General features: G+C 48.4%; 2 protein-coding genes across 6 annotated transcripts; one reads left to right on the top strand and one right to left on the bottom strand.

Moving 5' to 3' along the window:
- Positions 1-57: 57 nt before the first annotated feature.
- LOC147235539 (Golgi-pH regulating cation channel) lies at positions 58-7,795 on the bottom strand. Of its 5 annotated transcripts, XM_086177590.1 has the most exons (22): positions 7,606-7,795; positions 7,143-7,215; positions 6,460-6,557; positions 6,269-6,388; positions 6,107-6,163; positions 5,965-6,024; positions 5,595-5,660; positions 4,847-4,973; positions 4,613-4,674; positions 4,229-4,412; positions 4,056-4,155; positions 3,820-3,913; positions 3,469-3,546; positions 2,457-2,565; positions 2,288-2,346; positions 2,018-2,121; positions 1,869-1,945; positions 1,483-1,544; positions 1,302-1,354; positions 1,195-1,225; positions 554-634; positions 58-420 (listed from the first exon to the last, which is right to left on the bottom strand). In XM_086177590.1, exons 1-21 carry the CDS (start codon positions 7,720-7,722, stop codon positions 593-595), a joined length of 1,773 nt encoding a protein of 590 aa, XP_086033716.1. In that variant the 5' UTR covers positions 7,723-7,795; the 3' UTR covers positions 58-420; positions 554-592. The 5 variants fall into 5 exon arrangements, with proteins under 5 accessions (XP_086033716.1, XP_086033709.1, XP_086033730.1 ...); XM_086177583.1 differs by having other exon boundaries at positions 58-634; XM_086177604.1 differs by having other exon boundaries at positions 58-634; positions 1,881-1,945.
- A 1,430-nt stretch (positions 7,796-9,225) lies between these two features.
- Positions 9,226-16,980, top strand: LOC147235538 (calpain small subunit 1-like). Its single transcript, XM_086177679.1, has 11 exons — positions 9,226-9,465; positions 10,530-10,586; positions 10,691-10,727; positions 11,209-11,301; positions 14,250-14,307; positions 14,851-14,897; positions 15,196-15,264; positions 15,712-15,790; positions 15,935-16,051; positions 16,476-16,534; positions 16,633-16,980. The coding sequence occupies exons 2-11, from the start codon at positions 10,540-10,542 to the stop codon at positions 16,657-16,659; spliced, it is 633 nt and encodes a 210-aa protein (XP_086033805.1). The 5' UTR covers positions 9,226-9,465; positions 10,530-10,539; the 3' UTR covers positions 16,660-16,980.
- The last annotated feature ends 1,275 nt before the right edge of the window (positions 16,981-18,255 follow it).

The following is an 18,255-nucleotide window of genomic DNA, read 5'->3' as shown; positions in this document are numbered from 1 at the left end:
GAATCCAAACAGCAGACTCCCAAGGTCCACCTGAGAAGAACCTTGAGACCAGCGGGATGTCACAAGGAAACCAGAGTTTTATTTATGTCAAAAATAAAAATCACAACATTTGAAGAAGATCTTAGAAAATATTTAAAAACAGGCTCTCAACCATCCTGGAATCCAAGTCCGAGGTGTCGCCCTCCAGTCTGAAGGTTCAGGATCTTCTCAGGTAAAAGTGGGGAAACCCCAGGGAGTCCAAGGAGGAAGAGAAGAACCTCCCAGAGACCCCGTGAACATATGAACTACCCAACATCTGGGTCACCAGCCTCCTCTGCTCTGACCAAAACATCCACATCCTCAGAATCCTGTCAACCTGGGGCGGGCTGCTGCCATGGCAACAGCCAGGTCAGATGGCCCATGTGACAACCTGGAGAAGATCTACGGAAGGTTCATATGAATGTAAAGTAAAAGCAGGGGCAGGTTCCTGTAAAATAGCTCCTCTCGTCTTCTCTCAGCCAAGATCCATCTCTGGGAGGAGGAGGAGGTTCATCCCAGATGCCACAAAGCTCACCTGTCCATCACCTCGGTCTCAGACTACTGCACCTTCTCTTCACTCCATCTTGGACATCTCGAACTTCGTTGTCATGATCTCCTGCAAGGGATTAAAAACACACACACACATGTGAAGTGATGATGTTGAAGGTGATTGACGTTCTGGAGACACCATCTGTGACTAAGTTCCACAGAAGAACACAGTTGACACGGAGAAGGTGAAGGTGAAGATTGAGATCCACGGACGCAGCAGCTGATTAGAGGACTGGATTTGATTGACAGCAGGAGGGGGCATGTCTCATGTCTCATGTCTTCAAGCTTGGATATTTACTTTCAAACAGACTGAGCAGGGAGAAGGGTCTCATCATCTATGTCTCCTGCTCACAGGGTCTGGGAGACAATCCCAATTGAGGGGCGGGCGTTCAGCTGTACTGTCAGCTGTCAATTATCCGATCATTCATCCTCTCCTTCAGAGAGACAAAGAACCAGGAGAAAACGCAGGCAGGAGAATGTGGAGAGAACACAGGGAGAGCCCAAGCAGGAGAGCATGGAGAGAACCAAGGCGGGAGAACATGGAGAAAACCCATAGACCTTGATGTGTCAATCAATACACCTATCAATCAGTCTTCTCATCTCAGGAGGAAGAGCAGGAGGACTCACCTCATCAGAGTCCAGCAGCGGTGGCAGGGCACTGTGGAGAACCAGATCATCTGCGTCACACATTAAGTTCTCTCACACACTCACAAGTCCAGCTGTTGGCCACTTACACATCGGCCATAGAGGACGGGATATTCTCCTCCACCCATTTCAGATCTTCATCCTGCCAGAAGGATACTCCATTCAACTCCTGTATCAAGACTCTTGTAATCTTGTTCTAATGCCATGCTCAGAAGGTCACTGATAACCTTTGTCCTGCTAGTATAACGCATGCACACTCTATACACTCACCGCCTTGCAGGCTTTGGCAGCCCCGTTGGCCTCGTTCTTCATGCCCCTCATCTTCATGCCCTCTAGAGACACAAAGATGTTGTGAGTGAGCCTCACAGGAGGACGGAAATGCATAATGCATCATCTTGTGAAGAACATCTGAGAGTGAAATCTAGATCTCTGGGCTGATCAGGTGCAACTCTGGACCTCACTCTCAGATTATAATCTAATCCAAGGAGTCCCCTTCCGACACACACACACACACACACACACACACACACACACACACACACACACACACACACACACACACACACACACACACACACACACACACACACACACACACACACACACACACACACACACACACACACACACACACACGAAGAGTGAAATGTCCTGACCGAAGGCCTCACTCATCATTGGCTCTTTCTCTTCCTCATCCTCGCTCTCTTCATCCACCAGGGGGCTAAAGGCATACCTGAGAGACACACACACTTAGAACTACGACGTGGCCTCTGACAAGCGGTGAGTAAACCTACACACTGCCCACCTCTGGTTGTTGGCTGACGGTCGCCATAGGAACATGATGACCAACAGGATGATGGAGAACAGGAAGCGCCAGAAAGCATCGTCGATCCACAGCTCCCTCCAGTCCTGGACGGATGGACAGATGGACGGATACTGATTGGCACACGTCTCTATCATCAGTTCATTTAGCCGTGGATCACAGTAGGAGGAGGGCCTCCTCTTCCACTCCTTCAGCCTGTCACTGTTTTCCTTCATTGCCAGCTAACAGAGGTGGCCATCTCTCTTTACTTACAGTTTTGCACGTGGTGACCTTGAAGGTCCTGTAGCTCCAGATGATGAAGATGATGGAGGCTGGAAAACAAGCACACAAGTTTTGAAGAATCCATCTCTCTCTCTCTCTCTCTCTCTCACTCACACACACACACACACACACACACACACACACACACACACACACACACCTATGACTGCAAAGATGAGTGTGTTGGTGAAATGCCTGTAGAGCGAGAGCTTCACCACGTTCCTCCGCAGCTTCAGCAGCTTCATGGTCTGAGCCAGGCTCACAAAGATGTGGGACACAGTCAAGGAAGGTTCTGCTGGTTCCGGAGCTAATCAGAGGATCTGAGCGTAACAGAGGTCACGCACAAGCCACGTGCACAAATACAGTGAGCGCTAGCCGGACAGGAACCTCAGTGAGCGCTAGCCGGACAGGAACCACAGTGAGAAGGTGGAGGAGCGGACAAAGGGAGGAGGACATGCAGCTGAGGGAAGGGGTGCCGAAGTGGATATCCACCAGCAGAGGGCAGAGTCCAGTGCAGCCAGGGGCATGGTGGCCAGGAGGATGACATCTTCTTCAGCCTACAGAGGAGAGGAGAGCAGGCAGCAGGTTCATCTGAAGGTGAGAGGAAGAGGGACCAAGGAGAGAACGAATGGGAATGCCGAGGTCGCATTGCAGCTGCATGTTCTTTGCCTTGAGAATATTAAGTGGCTTTAGAACACGGGTGAGCAGCAACCTCAGTCGGTAGAAAATCAGCAGATCAATGGTGCCATTGGTTGGCTGAATCTGCTCTCACAACCTGGTTCGGGTGGATGGAGGGTGTGGACCTCTAACGTGAACCCCACCTCTCCTGCCATTGGAAGGACATTGAGGCTGGAGGTGGCGCTAAACACATCAGCTGTCAATCATCCAGCCATTCACCCTCTCACTCAAACTGATGGACAATTTAGAGTCTTCACTGAACTGATGACTGTTTGTGGACTGGGAGGAAGGCAGGACGACATGGAGAGAACAAAGGCAGGAAGACATGGAGAGAACCCAGGCAGGAGGACATGGAGAGAACCCAGGGAGGAGGACATGGACAGAACCCAGGGAGGAGATATAACAAGCACTGTGCTGCTGAGTTAACAAGTAAATGAACCTCCAAACATGTCCTGTGACCTTCTGAGAGTGTGTGAGATTGGGGTAAAGGATATCCACCACACAATACAGGAGTCGATGAAGGACAGCGCTATGTTACACAGTAACAGACTGTTGGTGTTGGCAGTTCGATCCTGCAGGAGGAATGGGGGGGTCACAGGTTAGAAACACAGCTCTATTAGGATCTTCACTGGAAATACACGTACACACACAGATAAATGTCTTCTGCACTGCATAAAGGTAATTTAAATTTGAACTTCCTCTGAAGCTCCCTGGCCATCAGCCATCTTGGACTCACACCCCCCACCACATCGGCTTAACATTTGTCCTCCTCGACAAACACACGCACACACACAAACAGACACAGACACACACACACAGTGTGCTGCAGTGTATGTGAGACTCACTGCAGTGACTCGTAGAATCCCCTCCATGGCAGAGAAACCCAGGTAGAGCAGACCCACCCCCACCACCCTGTGCAGCAGCGCCCCCAACCTGGGCCTGTGGATGGAAACCACACCATCAGCGTCCAATCAGAGGCTCTGCTGGCCTGACACTTCCTGCCCCCAGGCCAGCGTCGAGCATTTCTTTAAATGCTGCTGCTCTCCTTAGAGCCGGATCTTGAGGCAGAGGCGAGGCTCACTTGACAATGCCATATCCCAGACTGGCGATGATCACCAGCACCCTGGCCAGGGTCCTCTTCACAGCAGACAGTACCTCAGCGAACACCACCGCCCCCTGGACTGCAGGAGGATGCATTACAACAGGTCGGCCCACAGCACCTTGCATCAGCACCGCTGCCGCAAAACCGCCTACCTGACAATCCGTCATAGCGGATGCTCTGGAACTCGGCGTAGTACACAGCTTTCTCCAGCATGCCCAGGAAGATGACCCCGCCGATCCAGAACTGGATCCGCAGCAGGTCCCTCCAGTAGCAGGCTGACAGGAGCAGCCACAGCAGTGCCAAGAATACATACATGATGCACATAACCATGTAGAACTGCAAACACAGAGCCCACACCTGTCAGCATAGGGCAAGGCGAGGATTTAAGTAATTCATCCCTCCTTTTCTAAGGTACGCCACAGGGGGTGCTATTTCACCTTCTACTCCCTGCAGTCAGTCTGTGCTGCGTTGCTCACATTTTTTTGAATGATCCCATACCAGCAGAGAGAGTGTGTGTGTGTGTGTGTGTGTCTTACCACCATGAGGGGCCACTCGGAGGCTGATATGTAGTCACGGGGCCCCTTCATGCTGATCTGAACTGTAAACACACATAAGAGTCACAACCCTTCGGGCCCAGGGTGTCACTACCTTTTTCAACAAAGACTTCCAGTCATAATCAACTCGTCCTACACACGTGTGTGTTCGTGTGTGTGTGTGTGTGTGTGTGTGTGTGTGTGTGTGTGTGTGTGTGTGTGTGTGTGTGTACTGACGCTGTACACTCCAGGGCCTGGAAGGGTCTGTGGCTTGGCCGTCTTTGACTTCTTGTATGTTCAGGATGAACATGTAGGGTCCATCCTCCCAGGCCTCAGCCACAGCATCCACAGGATGAGTAGCGGACTGCAGAACAAGACAGCGGGGGGGGGGGGGGGGGGGGGTCACATGACTCTCCTCTACATGAAGGTACTTCTTTGTTCTGTTCTGAGAGAGCAGGTTCCTAATCCCTTCGGAAGAGAAGATGCTCCAACTTGGAGCAATGAATTGCAGTTCAGAAACCACACCACCAGGGAGCGCATTAGCCCCCACCACTGGATGTAGCGACACCCCTCGGGGTCCCACAAGGCAGAGACCATACATTAGGGGTTTATCTGAGGATGGGCCACTGGCAGCCAGTTCAGGGTCAGCGGGACAACATGAACGCTTTGATTATTCAACAGTACAAACACACGTGTGACAGAAGTTGGCTTCCTTCAAACTGTAGATGTTGAAGTAAGGTGCTTCAAACTGCCCTGGACCACCTGACTCACCAGACATCTGCTGTTTCTCTGCTAAGTTACCAAAGGAACCATCTCCTGACCATTAGCAGGCGCATTTAACCAAAGCAACTTACAGGGGAGGGAACTGAACTCCAGACCTCATACATGCGGAGCGTACGCTCTACCACTGAGCTAAATACAACTATCAGTCAGTTCCCTGTCACCACTGAAGGTCAGTGCCCCACCCAGCAGCCTCCACACTGACCTGTGGAGGAGGAGCAGCTGCTTCTGCCGGCGCTGCAGACGAACCCAGCTCTGACGGGGCATCGGCCTGAGGAGCAGATGGGTGATGAGACAGGGGGTGAGGAGAAACATCTCCCAGGACAGGAGATTTGAATCTAATATTTTGTGTCAGTCAGCTCCAGTTGACTGACTGGCGATCAGTGACGCCAATCAACATTATCAATTGGAAGTTCAGTATGTTGGAAGTCAAGTTCTAGAGCTTAAAGGAGCTTTTATTCTGAAGGCTGGCGACTGCAGCCAACCTCCACAGCAGCCTGGAAAGTGCTTCTCTTGATTTGCAGACAGAACACCACTGTTAGCTTTGTAGGTGTGGGGTGTGTAGCTGCTCAGACCTGGGCCTTCAGGGAAGGCAGCTCTCTGCGGCCTCTGCTGGAGGGGGCCGGTGTAATGGGCTGGAACACACACCACAGACTTCAGTTACCCACAATCCGGAATCCACAGGAGATGGACAGAGGGAGATGGGGACCTTCTCACCTGCTGCTGAGGAGCTTCTGCCAGACGGGTTTTCTTCTGAAAGACGTCCAGGCCGAACTGTGTTTCCAACAACACACACACACAGTTAGACAATTGAGAATGTGTGTGTGTGTGTGTGTGTGTGTGTGTGTGTGTGTGTGTGTGTGTGTGTGTGTGTGTTACCGTGTTGGGTTTGAGGTGCGGCTCACAGGTGACCACAGGATACTGGTGGAAACTGTAGAAGCCACTCCCTCCTTCCAGTAGGACGTCTGTGGACTTGAAGTAGGTGCTCACCTTCTGCGCCTGCAGACACAAACCAGGATGTTTGGGGGGCTGATGAAGGACCAGGATGTACAGAGGGGTTCCTGTCTCACTTCCATGAGAAGAACTTCATTGTAGCAGTGTGAGTTCCTAAGGTACCAGGAGAGATTCAGCTGGACGGAGGAGGCGGCGTTACAGTTCTCGGACACCACTGGAGAGAAGACACACACATACACACAATTAATTAGCTGTTATTAATTCACTGAATTTCTGGGATATTTTATAGATTATTTTTACAACCCCCAATCAAAGATTAATTTGACTTCATTTGCCCATTCATCACCTCCTCTGCTCATCCCCCACCTGGCAGCCGGAGGTGGGGGGTGGGGGGTGGAGTCTATCCCCGCTGTGAATGGACATGAGGTGGGTTCACCCTGGACCAATCGCAGAGTGTCATTTAGACATGCAAACCCTGTCATTCACATATCTGGATAATTCAGAGTCTCCAATCAACCTGTGATTTTGGACTGTGGGAGGAGCCCTGAGGAACCCCATGCAGACACAGGGAGAACAGGAAGACTCCACACAAGGAGGCCATCTGGCCATCTGCAAGAATCCAACCAGAGACCTTCTGCTGTGAGGAGTGTCGAACCCATGCACCTCCATGCAGTCCCTCACTAGATTTCATTTCTGAGCACAATGGCGCTAAGAATCTACCTGAGCTGAGATGAACTGATGGGATGCAACAAAAGAGGAGTGGGAACGGGCCTGTGTGGACGGGAGGAGCGGGACTCACCTCTGACGTGGATCACGGTGCCTTCAAACAAAACTTTGGAGAAGTAGAAGAGGGACTGCTTGTTAAGCGTCGCCTGGAGGGAGGAGAGTACACGAGATGAGACCTTCACTAAGCCATGGGAGTCATCAACTGCGAGATGATGTCCTTCGGGTCGTTTCTGGGCGGCTGCGAGATGTTTGTCAGACAGAACCCCTGCTTCTGACCCGTTTCTCGGTTCTCCGGTCATTGAACGCGTCCGACGTCTTACGCTTCCAAGGCGCTTCGTCGAGTTTTGCTAACGTTAATAAGCTAGCAGCGCGGACCTGCTCGGTGGCCGTGGGCCCGGCGGCTCTGCAGGCGGACCGGAGCCCGAGCGGGTCGATGCCACCCGGTGACACCTTCAGCTGGGCGTCCGGTCCGGAGAGAATCCGGGAGGCCCTGGGTGTTAGCATGTAGCCCCATTACAAACAAACAGCTAACTCACACTGTCGACGTCCACGACCCACTTCCCCGGTTCGGACACGGCGCCGACCGGCACGTCCAGCACCACCAGCGCCAGCAAGAGCAGCGTCCCAGCCAGGAGTGAACCCCCGGAACCCATCTGACCGAGGGGGTTAAGAAAAAGGGGGAGAAGAAGGAGCTCAGCGCCGCGACAACTCACTACTTGCGGGGCACTTCCTGGTTTCGGGTGACGTCGTCAAGTGTGAGCGCGAGCGCACCTGGGGATCAGCCGGTCTTTCCTCTTTTTACATCGACATTTTAAACAACTCTTCATCTCTTGCCGTTTGGGAAAGCATGCCACGATATAGGAGCTTTTATAGGACAAAGAAGCATCTCAGTGTCTGACTGGAAAGCAGAATACAGCTTACATATAACAATCATTCAGTAATCAATCGATCGATCAGTACTCGCAGTGCCAACCAGCGGTCCTAAATAAAATATCAATGACATATGTTGACGCGAAGCCGGGACATCGAGTCAATCCTTTGCAGGGTTGCAAAGACATTAAGACTGTTATAATTATTATAAGTGATTAGACTGTTATAAGACTGTTATAAGTTATTTACATAGGGTGTACTACACACTATACATCATATACATGTATATGATGCGGAATAGTATGAGAGAACAACTTTATTAATCCCGAAGGAAATTGTTGTGCCAGAGTTTCAAGTAAAAAAACATAACAGTAATAGATAATAGATAATAGTAATAGATATGAATATGAAGCTGTATCTACAGATCGCAACACCTTCTTCTTTCTGATCTTTCTCATTTTTTTCTCAAAAGGGAAACGGCATCATTCACCCATTCACCCGTCCACCCTCTCGGTGCTCTCGGCTAGGCCACGGACTCTCCGACTGTGGAGACTTGATTATTCATCCAGTCCGTCTTTTACCTGTTGTACTATCAGGCTTACGTCATATTCGTTCTCCATTGTATTTTTATCCCGTTACACCACCTAAATCTAATAATATGAATTCAGGGAATTGATCATTTCTGCTAATTGGTTTTTTTCTGTTAAAATAAGCCAGTTCCCTCTAGCTGTTCTTAGTTGTCCGACTGCTGGGAGGCAACGCACGAATAAGCACAGGTCGAGGTCCACCTCCTAACCACTGGAGGGCAGTGAAACCCCAGCTGCCATCACTGTTGCGTTTCTTGTTCACTAAGTCAGTTATTTTCAATGATGTTATCGAGTGAATAACATTATCCACTCATCCAGACATGGCCCCAAGCCCCAGCAGCTTAAACCAGAAAGACCGTCTGGGGTGGGGTTCTGGAACCACCCTCCGTGTCCACTTTGATCATTGACACTGATGTGTTTTCATGCCCACTAGTGTGGAATGAACACACACACACACACACACACACACACACACACACACACACACACACACACACACACACTGCCTGGCATTGTCAGCTGCAAGAAGAAATCAACTTGAGACCCGAGAACACTGCTGTCTGATTTCCCCCCCTGGCTCCTGAACGCAGCACCAAGCTGTTGCTTTTCTAGCTTATGGGTGTTGGGACCGGTGTGTGTGTGTGTGTGTGTGTGTGTGTGTGTCTGTGTCTGTGTCTGTGTCTGTGTCTGTGTGTGTTGGGTAGTGTTTATGATGATGCATTGAAATGGAACCTTTTGACATGGAACTTGGACCTTTTTTTTGTTAGTGTTTTTGTGGCAATGGGAGTGTCTCTTTCCCCTCCCTCCAGCCTCTCTCTCTCTCTGCTTCGCTCTCTTTGCGTTCCTCCCTTCCTCTCTCTCACCCACAATCGCTCTTCCTCTCACAGCTTCCTCACAATCCTCATTGGTCTCTCTTCCGTCCGGAACTGCTGGAACTCGGTAAGTAGACCCGTCCCGACTTGCCTCCTCTCCGTCCTGGCCGTTACTCTTACTAGGTGGGTGTCACTGTGGAAAACTGAGCCTTGGCCGGGGGCCGGTTGGATTCCCAGGGGTTTGAGGTTCAATTGAGGAAGGAGTGCAGTCTTCACTCTGAACCAGAGATGAACATACACGCGGCACACAAAAAAATGTAGTTGGACATTGTCATATGTGTTAGTCAGAGTACACGCTGAGTAAATGCTGACTAGACCCAGTAGCAGGTCTGCAGAGGGTTGGTCTCCTCAGAGGACAAATGGAGGCAGAGCAGAGGCGAAAATTCTGGAGGTTCGAACAGCTTCAGAACAGAGCAGTATCAGAGAGCTGCGTGGTGGCCGAGCTCATAGGGGATCAATAAGGAGAGTGATCAACTCCAAATCTTATGAGGAGTTCTCTGAATGTGCTCTGTCTCCAGGTGGAATGTCACATAGGAACCCTGGCTGAAATGGAAACATAGAGATCATATGGTAGACAGACACATCTTGTGTCTGAACCCAGAAAACCCACCTAGTTCCTACATCTTAGGACAGACAGACACACACACACATACACAACTAACACAACTAACACAACTAACACTCTTGCGTGGTTCACACTTTGACATGGGTGGGGCTCTCCTCACCCACAGGTCAACAAACACCTGCCCAGCAGCCTCAGGTGTCTGTAGAGGAATGTAGAGGAAAGCCAGTTGCAGATCCAGATCCAGGATCTGAGTTGGGCCCCAGAGCATCTGGGTTTCAGCCTTTTTAGTGAACTTTCTTTCAACAATAGGAGGGGTGGAGCTTCACCAGGAAGCCCAGTCCAAGTCAGGTAGGACCACAGGCGTTCGGTGAAGAACATCCTGAAGAACTATGGAGATGAATAATCCAGATTGGGAGGGGGTCTCACTATAATCCAGCAGAGTCTGGAATGGGGTGGCTCCTTGCAGGTTCCACTGGATCTGAACCAGCAAGTTGAAAGCTCTCAGGAGAGAAAGAGGGTATATTACGGAACGGATCTATTCTTCATCCTCACTTCCTGTTTTCCAGAGTGGGCACAATGTTTCTGGCAAAGAACTTGATCGGGGGGATCATCAACATCGTGAGGTGAGCCATCCCGGGACCCTCTGATCAGAGAGAACTAACATTCTCTATCTGAGCCCACCGATACAAAGCTAGGCTAACCATGTGTCCCGCATTTAACCCTGCAGCAACATCGACCCTGCTCAGTTCATCCCCTCCAACCCGGTGAGTAGCAGCTGTCTTAAAGCCTCAGAAGCTCAGACCTCAAACTGCTTACTGCAGCTATCTCCAGACCTCTGGTTCTTCTCAACAGAATAGAATATCCTCTCAATCATCTCACTGTGGCGAAATTTCAAACATGTCGATTTTTGTCACTTTCCAATTGGCTCCCTCCATCAATTCAGTCAGCATTGACTTCCATATTTTCAGACTTCTGTTAGCTCTGGGTGTATGGTGAAGGACCTCCTGAAATAAATAGATGATTAGAAGCAGACAGGTCAGAGTCTGTGACAGAAGATCCTGAAAAGGTGGTTGCTCTTAGGAGCAGAAGATCAGATGAGACTCGGTGTAAAAGGTTCACTTTCTGAGAGAAGCTGGCGAAGCAACAAACACAACCACTGTGTGACCTAACAGAGGCTCTTTATGTGTGTGTGTGTGTGTGTGTGTGTGTGTGTGTGTGTGCGCGTGTGGGTGTGTGCGTGCGCAGCCTCCTCCACGCAGACCGCTGCACTTCGAAGAAGCTCAGGAGAATGACGAGCAGAAGAAGTTTCGGAGGATTTTCAACCAGCTGGCTGGAGACGTGAGTGAAGCCTGATATATCAGGGTTTGTCATGAGGGTCATGGAGACCACAGAGGTCATGAGTGGGTAGAAGTGGGGTCATTTCTTCACAATAATTGGGTTTCAATTACTTCAAGGATGTTTGATCATTAGTTTGATCAGAAAACAACCCCAACAAACTCTAGAACTTGCATAAAAATCACAACAGGGAGATGTTTCCTGATAATCCTCCAGAATGTGGAGAGGAATAGGGAGAGCTGACAAGGAGATAGTAACAATGTGAGGGTCTCCAGGGGAACCCAAAGAACCCAGACATTCAAGCCGAGGGCTACAAGATTGTAGGCAACTGTGGCATCTTCAGTCTGTTTCTTTGAGACTCACCTGGAGAGCCTCCAGCCCACCGCGTGTCCCTTAAGAGTCTGGGAGGCTTTACCCGCCTGCATTCCAAACCCCACCCATCCAGGGCTGAATTGTTCCAGCTCACCGTGTCAGGCCGGTTATGCACCTTCCCCTGTCCATGATGGAGTTCCTTAGGAGAGCAGAGCCAGAGAGGTCCAGTCAGATTTATTTAAGAATCATCAATAGGAACAAATATTCTCTAAAGCTTCTCATCAGTCACTTCAATTAATTGAGAATGATTTCAAGACCTGAAATCTGACCCCATTTCTCCTGGAATGTCAGGGAGGCAAGATTTTTGAACATCTTCTCCAACCAGTCACACTGCTACTTGAGTCACTGCATAGGGATGAACACATGATGGACAACATGGAGGAACAGGGGTTAGAGCAGGGGTGGGCAAACTTTTTGGCTCAGGGGCCGCATTGACTTTTAAAATTTGACAAACGGGCTGGCTCAGAACAAGAAACGATTCATATAATGAAAAAAAAAAACACATTTATTAACAGTACATATCAGACTCGTCTGACATTCGCTTTGAAAATAAAACCAGCTTGGTTTTGAGGGCTCTCACATTTGCTTGCATTTCATGCACAAACCAGTTTTTTCTTCATAGCTTCACATCCAGCTTATTCATGTGTATCAGTATGTCCACAGTAAAGGCTAAATCACAAATCCAATCTGTGTCATTCAGCTAAGGATAATTCTCAAGTGTTCTCAAGTAGCTCAAAAAATGAAATAATCTCCTGTGTTAGCTAACATATTCATTGATCCAATCATTCACATCAAGTATGAATTGTGTACCAATCTTCGGCGGGCCAGATTAAAAAGACCAACGGGCCCGATATGGCCCCGCGGGCCATAGTTTGCCCACCCCTGGGTTAGAGCCTCCTCCTCACATTGAGAAGGTCACTGGTTGGATTCCCACAGGGGGCTTTTTTCTGTGTGGAGTCTCCATGTTCTCCCTGTGGGGTTCCTCCACATTCCTTCCACAGTCCAAAAGCATGCAGGAGGTTCACTGGAGATCCTCCATCATGGTTGTGGGAATCTTTGTGCAGGCGATGAGCAGAACATGCCATCAGACGTTTAGATCCAGACGCTAGGACTTGATCATCTCAACTGCAGAAGGCCTTTAAGTCTTCTCACAAATAACAGTGTCAGAAATAGTGTTTCATTTATATTTGTCTTTTTTTGCTGCCAAAGTACAGTCAGGACAGTGAGTTAATTGTTTACCCTTTTCAAATTAAGCGAGGTGGTCTTCCTGTTGGACATCCAGGACGGAGGTAAGGGATAAACACCGACAAACAGGCTCTTATTTGGAAAATCAGCTGGGCCCTTTCCTACTGTCAGTGGAAGAATTCTGCACCTCGGAGGTTCCTCCACATTCCAGGCAGGGCGGTGCTCTGCCCCCGAACCTCCGCCCCCTGTGTTTGTGAGTCACAATAGGGCGTGTGTACCGGTTAGACCAGCTCCCAGACGCAGGCGGCCTCCCTCTGAATCAGTAGTGAGGATGAGGAGGCCGAAGGTGGCCACTGCCAAAACCTGTTGTTGCAGTTTGGTCACAACACTAATTTATGGACAAGATCTGGTATTTAGGCTGACAGGCAAACTTCAGCAATACACACGGAAGGGGTTGGTGTACAGATTCTCAAAGTGGTGATTTTAGATTTAATGGCTAGGAACGGGGCTAGCTATTTCTGGAGCTAAGGCCAACATACATTAAGCTAGTACCTAATATGAATAAAAGAACTGGAAATGTGCTTATAATCGGAATTAGGACACAGACCACAGCTCACCACGGCGACAAAAAGTCACATAGAAACGTTGAGCGTGTTTTCCGTGCGGAGGAGCATGCGACAAGGCCACATTTAAAGCTCTCATTTTTAATTTTCCCTCCTGTTTTCGCCGTTGATTTATCTCTTTACTCAAGCTACTTCCTTGCAGCGCTGTAGCCTAGGAAGAGGCGCCGAAGATATTTTCAAAATAAAGGCCAAAATAAAGGAAGTAGATTCAAGGACCAGCGATGGGGAGCTGTCTCAATATAAAAGCATATAACTATTAAATAATACTAATAATACTCATAATTATAGAATGTGAGGATATCAAGTGAAACTAATGCACTTGTCATTATTTTTTAAAAACCCAAACAAACCTTCACATATGTCACACATTTTATATCAATTGAAAAAGGACTATATTTATAATTAATCACATTTATAATCGACATCCCTTACATAATCAAAGCTTCACTTTTATTAGTGTCATCAAAGAGAGGTAAAATAATTCAAAAAACCTGAAGTGAAAAAGTGAAGTAAAAATTGTGGCAACTGGAATTCTCTTTCAAAATATTTTATGGCAGTGGTCAATTTTCACCTATTACCCATCACACATTCACATGTCAATCAAAGGCCAGCCAAAGACAATAGTCTTTGCTCTATTTGTGTTAGTACAAAAATGTTTGTTTTTTTATGAAGCTGTCATTCTTTTAATTGTGCCACCCCGTCACAATAAAAGACTTGAATTGCCTATAAAGCTGTCTGTGTGTTTATTTGTCTGTGTGTGTCTTCTCACAGGATATGGAGGTGAGCCCCAAGGAGCTGATGGACATTCTCAACAAAGTTATTCCCAACAGTAAGTGTGCTTGTGTTTTATTGTGATGCGAAGGAGGTTCCTAGACAGACAAGGCAAGGCGCCTTGAGACCCTCTCTGTCCTTTGGTGGACTTGGTGCCGTCAATAAGCCCCATCGCATTCCTACATCTTCTCCATTTTCACACACATCAGACCAAGAAGATGATTCATCTGAGATGAACTTGACAGAATAGTACTTGGGTGTACTTCTGCATACTTGTGAATACTCTTCAAGTCCCAGGGTCCTCCAGTACATTTGGCTTGAAATGAAGTACTTGTTAGAATTGTAATGAAGTATTTTCACTTCCAATAGATTGTTTGTAGTTGTGCTGGCTGCTGTGAGTAGGGCCGCCTATGCTTTTAAGCCTCTTGAAGGTAATACTCCTCTGTACTGCATCTTCTCTATACGCGACAGTGTGTGTACTGTTAGGTGTTTCCATGTATTTAACTACAAAACCATCCCCTCATGAGTTGACCTGCAGTAAAGTTAAGATTTCAGGATAAAGCTTGATTATTAATTATTGGTCAAATCCATTTCGTTCCAGCAACATTCAGCATCGAATCCTGCCGCAGCATGGTCGCTGTCATGGATGTATCCTTCCGCACATTATAATGCACAGGAGTACTACAACGATAAGTCCATTTAACATTAACAACTTGATGACCTTTAGATTTTTAAATTGGTCATATTCTGTTAGATATATACTTTCTGTATGCTTTGTGTATTCTTTACACTTGTGTTTTGACATGGTATCTCTGGATGTGAGGCCTCACCAGCTGGTAACCATGGTAACAGCCTCAGTGGGATTCAGGTGGTAGGCTGAAATTCCCGGGCAATAGAGAGCATTACCAGATGTGTGAGTTTGACCTTTGACTCCCTCGGCCTCTAGAGTGACAGCACGGGGAAACTGGGCTTCCACGAGTTCAAGTACCTATGGGAGAATATCAAGAAGTGGCAGGTGTGCTCAGCCGTCTCCCATTCTCTCTTCTGAGCGGCTTATACTTCCCGAGTATGGCAGAAGTTAGAGTATGGAAGAACTACTCAGTAGATAGTACTGTGTCTTTCTGTACAGTATGTAAGCTTCAAAGCTCTGTTGAAGGAAACAGTTGCATGTCCTTACTTTGGTTCACCGAGAACTGTAATGAGTTTTTATTTTGATTGTATTAAAAGCTTACCCTTGAGAATATTGTTTAGTAAGGACTTTACGATAATAATAATAATCCTAATAATAATACAAAGACCCTTTCATTTCTCATTTAATTCTCCTTACTGTTCTATATTTTCCGTGTATTTAATGGTCATGTGTTAATCAGTGACCTAAGAGCGGACCACCCTGCAGCTGGGGTGCAGGCCCTACTTCCTTCAAACACTAAAACTCTTTTTATTTTCATTTCTTTCCCTGCAGAAAGTCTATGTGAAGTGGGATACAGATCAGTCTGGAGTGATCTGCTCCAGAGAGCTGCCAAGGGCCTTCCAAGCTGCAGGTGTTGTGTGTGTCTGAGTCTGAGTCTCCTGTTAAAAGAAAGGATTAATAATAAGTTATAACCAAATATTCATGGACATTCTGGAGTAAGTAGAGAAGAACACAACACCTGTTTTTTTGTGTGTGGGTTTGTGCACGCATGCAGGCTTCCCTCTGAATGACCAGCTCTATAAACTAATTGTCCGTCGCTATAGCGATGAGCACGGGGACATGGACTTTGACAACTTTGTTGGCTGCCTGGTGCGACTGGACGCCATGTGCAGTGAGTCTCCTTCATCATGCCTTCATCACTCTACCACTCCTCCATTACTTCTCATCACTCTCAGACTTCTGCTCCAGTCTTATGCCTCTATGCTCTAATGTGATGAACACCTCGTTCATGTCAGACATTCACCTTGTTCCCATGAGTTACCATCTTGTGGGCACATGAGTCACCTCGACCAACTAGATTGTGGACCATCATTCCATCTGTAAAGACAATGAATGGATGAATAGGAAGAGCAGCTGGAGTGATAAAGAACAGCATGTTGAAACAAACTTAAATGTCAGTGGGTTATGTTTTGTCCCCACGGTATAATTCTATTGTGGGAAGAGAATATATAAATTAATATTATTGTTAGCTATTACAGATGGATCTCCAAATATTTGTCTCCTTTGACAATACAAATGTGTGTGTGCTGTCACAGGAGCCTTTAAGACTCTGGACAAGGACAACAACGGTTCCATCAGCCTGGACATCAAAGAGGTACAAGGCTCCACTCACTTCTTGTTACCGTGTGTGTGTGTGAGTGTGTTTGTCTGTGTGTGTGTAAGCCTGACTCTCTTGTCCCTTCACCCTTCCAGTGGCTCCAGCTGACCATGTACTCTTGAAGCCCCGACTGAAGCCCCCCATACCTCCCAGATCAAATTATTGTGTACTAATGGACATGCAATTCTGTTCAAACACCCTGTTGCCATGGTAACGCCCCTCGCGCCCCCAGCAACCTCCAAGACAAAAGTACAGCCTCCTGTCATGGCGAGCGGTGGGGGCAGGGTATCACAGGTGTGTGGATTGAGACTCCTCTGTCAAACACGTGCAGACAGGGACACTTTGTGGGGGGTGGAAACAGAGGGGAAGAGCATGGGGATAAAGGGACTGGGCTTAAGGGGTCTGATAGAGGTTTATTAATAAACCCAGCAAACAAATCAGAATCTGTCTCTGATCAATCACACAGACGTGTACACACGCAAACACATGCACACACACTCACTCATTCACACACACGCACACACACTGATCTGTTGGGAGTGGATCTCCTCCTGGGTCTGAAAGCTAATGCTGGATCTGGAGCAGGTTGGAGAAGAATTAATTGTGGGATGGTACACTTTGCCTGGTTCTTATGGTTCTGAAGACAATCCTGTTCATCAGTGGTTCTATTATTGATTACCTTGTACTATTGATCAACTTCTATAATATCATCAATGTCTCCCGGGTGTGAGAGTGAGTGTACAGAGTCAAAAACCCAACACTGTCAAACCTCGCGAACCACCGGTCGGGGCTGGCCACTAGCGACGTCACAGAGAAGGGTGGAGCTACCGTCCTGCACAGCCACATCTTCTAGCACGAGATCCGTACTCGACGACCGCAGGGCGAGGACGTCCGTGCACTGGGCTGGTCGGTGACCATAGCTGCAAAATCAATCATGCACAGGGCAGACGAGAACCCGCGACAAGCAATCTACTACAGGGTTAACTTCCCAGCGACATGCCTAATGTCCGTATTGAACTCGGAAATGGACGCGAGATGTCGCTGCTGGCGGGCAGGCCACGGCTCGGCAACTCTCAACATGGCAAAAGTCAACAGCTTGTGATCCACACCGTGAAGGAGTGACCCTCCAGAAGAAAACAGAAGTGCGGCATAGCCAGATGAAGGGCCAATAACTCCCTGTCAAAAACACTGTATTTGTGTTCGCTGTCCCTCAGATTGCAGCTAAAAAAGGCAAGCAGCTGCCAGGTATCTGTCACCCGCTGTCTGACCACAGCCCCAACTGCCACATCAGACGCATCAGTCTTCAATGCTATGGGAGCCGCGGGCGCAGGATTGGCGAGGAGGGCCGCATTCGCCAGGGCGCGCTTAGCCCCATCAAAAGCCTGAACATGTTCCAAAGTCCAGTCAACCCTGTCCTCCGCACATCTGGAACACAAAGCTTCATACAATGGCCGAAGGAGGTGGGCAGCATGAGGGAGGAAACGGTTGTAAAAATTGACCACGCCCAAGAACTCATGCAGCGCCTTGACTGACGCCGGACGTGGGAAATCAGTCACTGCCTGCACCATCGATGGCAACGGAACTGCGCCCTGCATTGAAAATGCAGTCCCCTAAGAAATCAATCACCAAAAGACCAAACTGACACTTAGCCGGGTTGATAATGAGGCCATGGTCGGCTAAGCGGTGGGAAACCTGAGTTAGGTGCCCCAGGTGCACAT

Source organism: Fistularia commersonii, chromosome 3 (genome assembly GCF_037954325.1).
Source record: "Fistularia commersonii isolate RoL2024-O1a breed Wild chromosome 3, RoL_Fcom_v1.0, whole genome shotgun sequence".
NCBI lineage: Eukaryota > Metazoa > Chordata > Actinopteri > Syngnathiformes > Fistulariidae > Fistularia > Fistularia commersonii.
The sequence above is the reverse complement of the archived record's forward strand: the minus strand, read 5'-3'. Positions and strand labels throughout refer to the sequence as shown.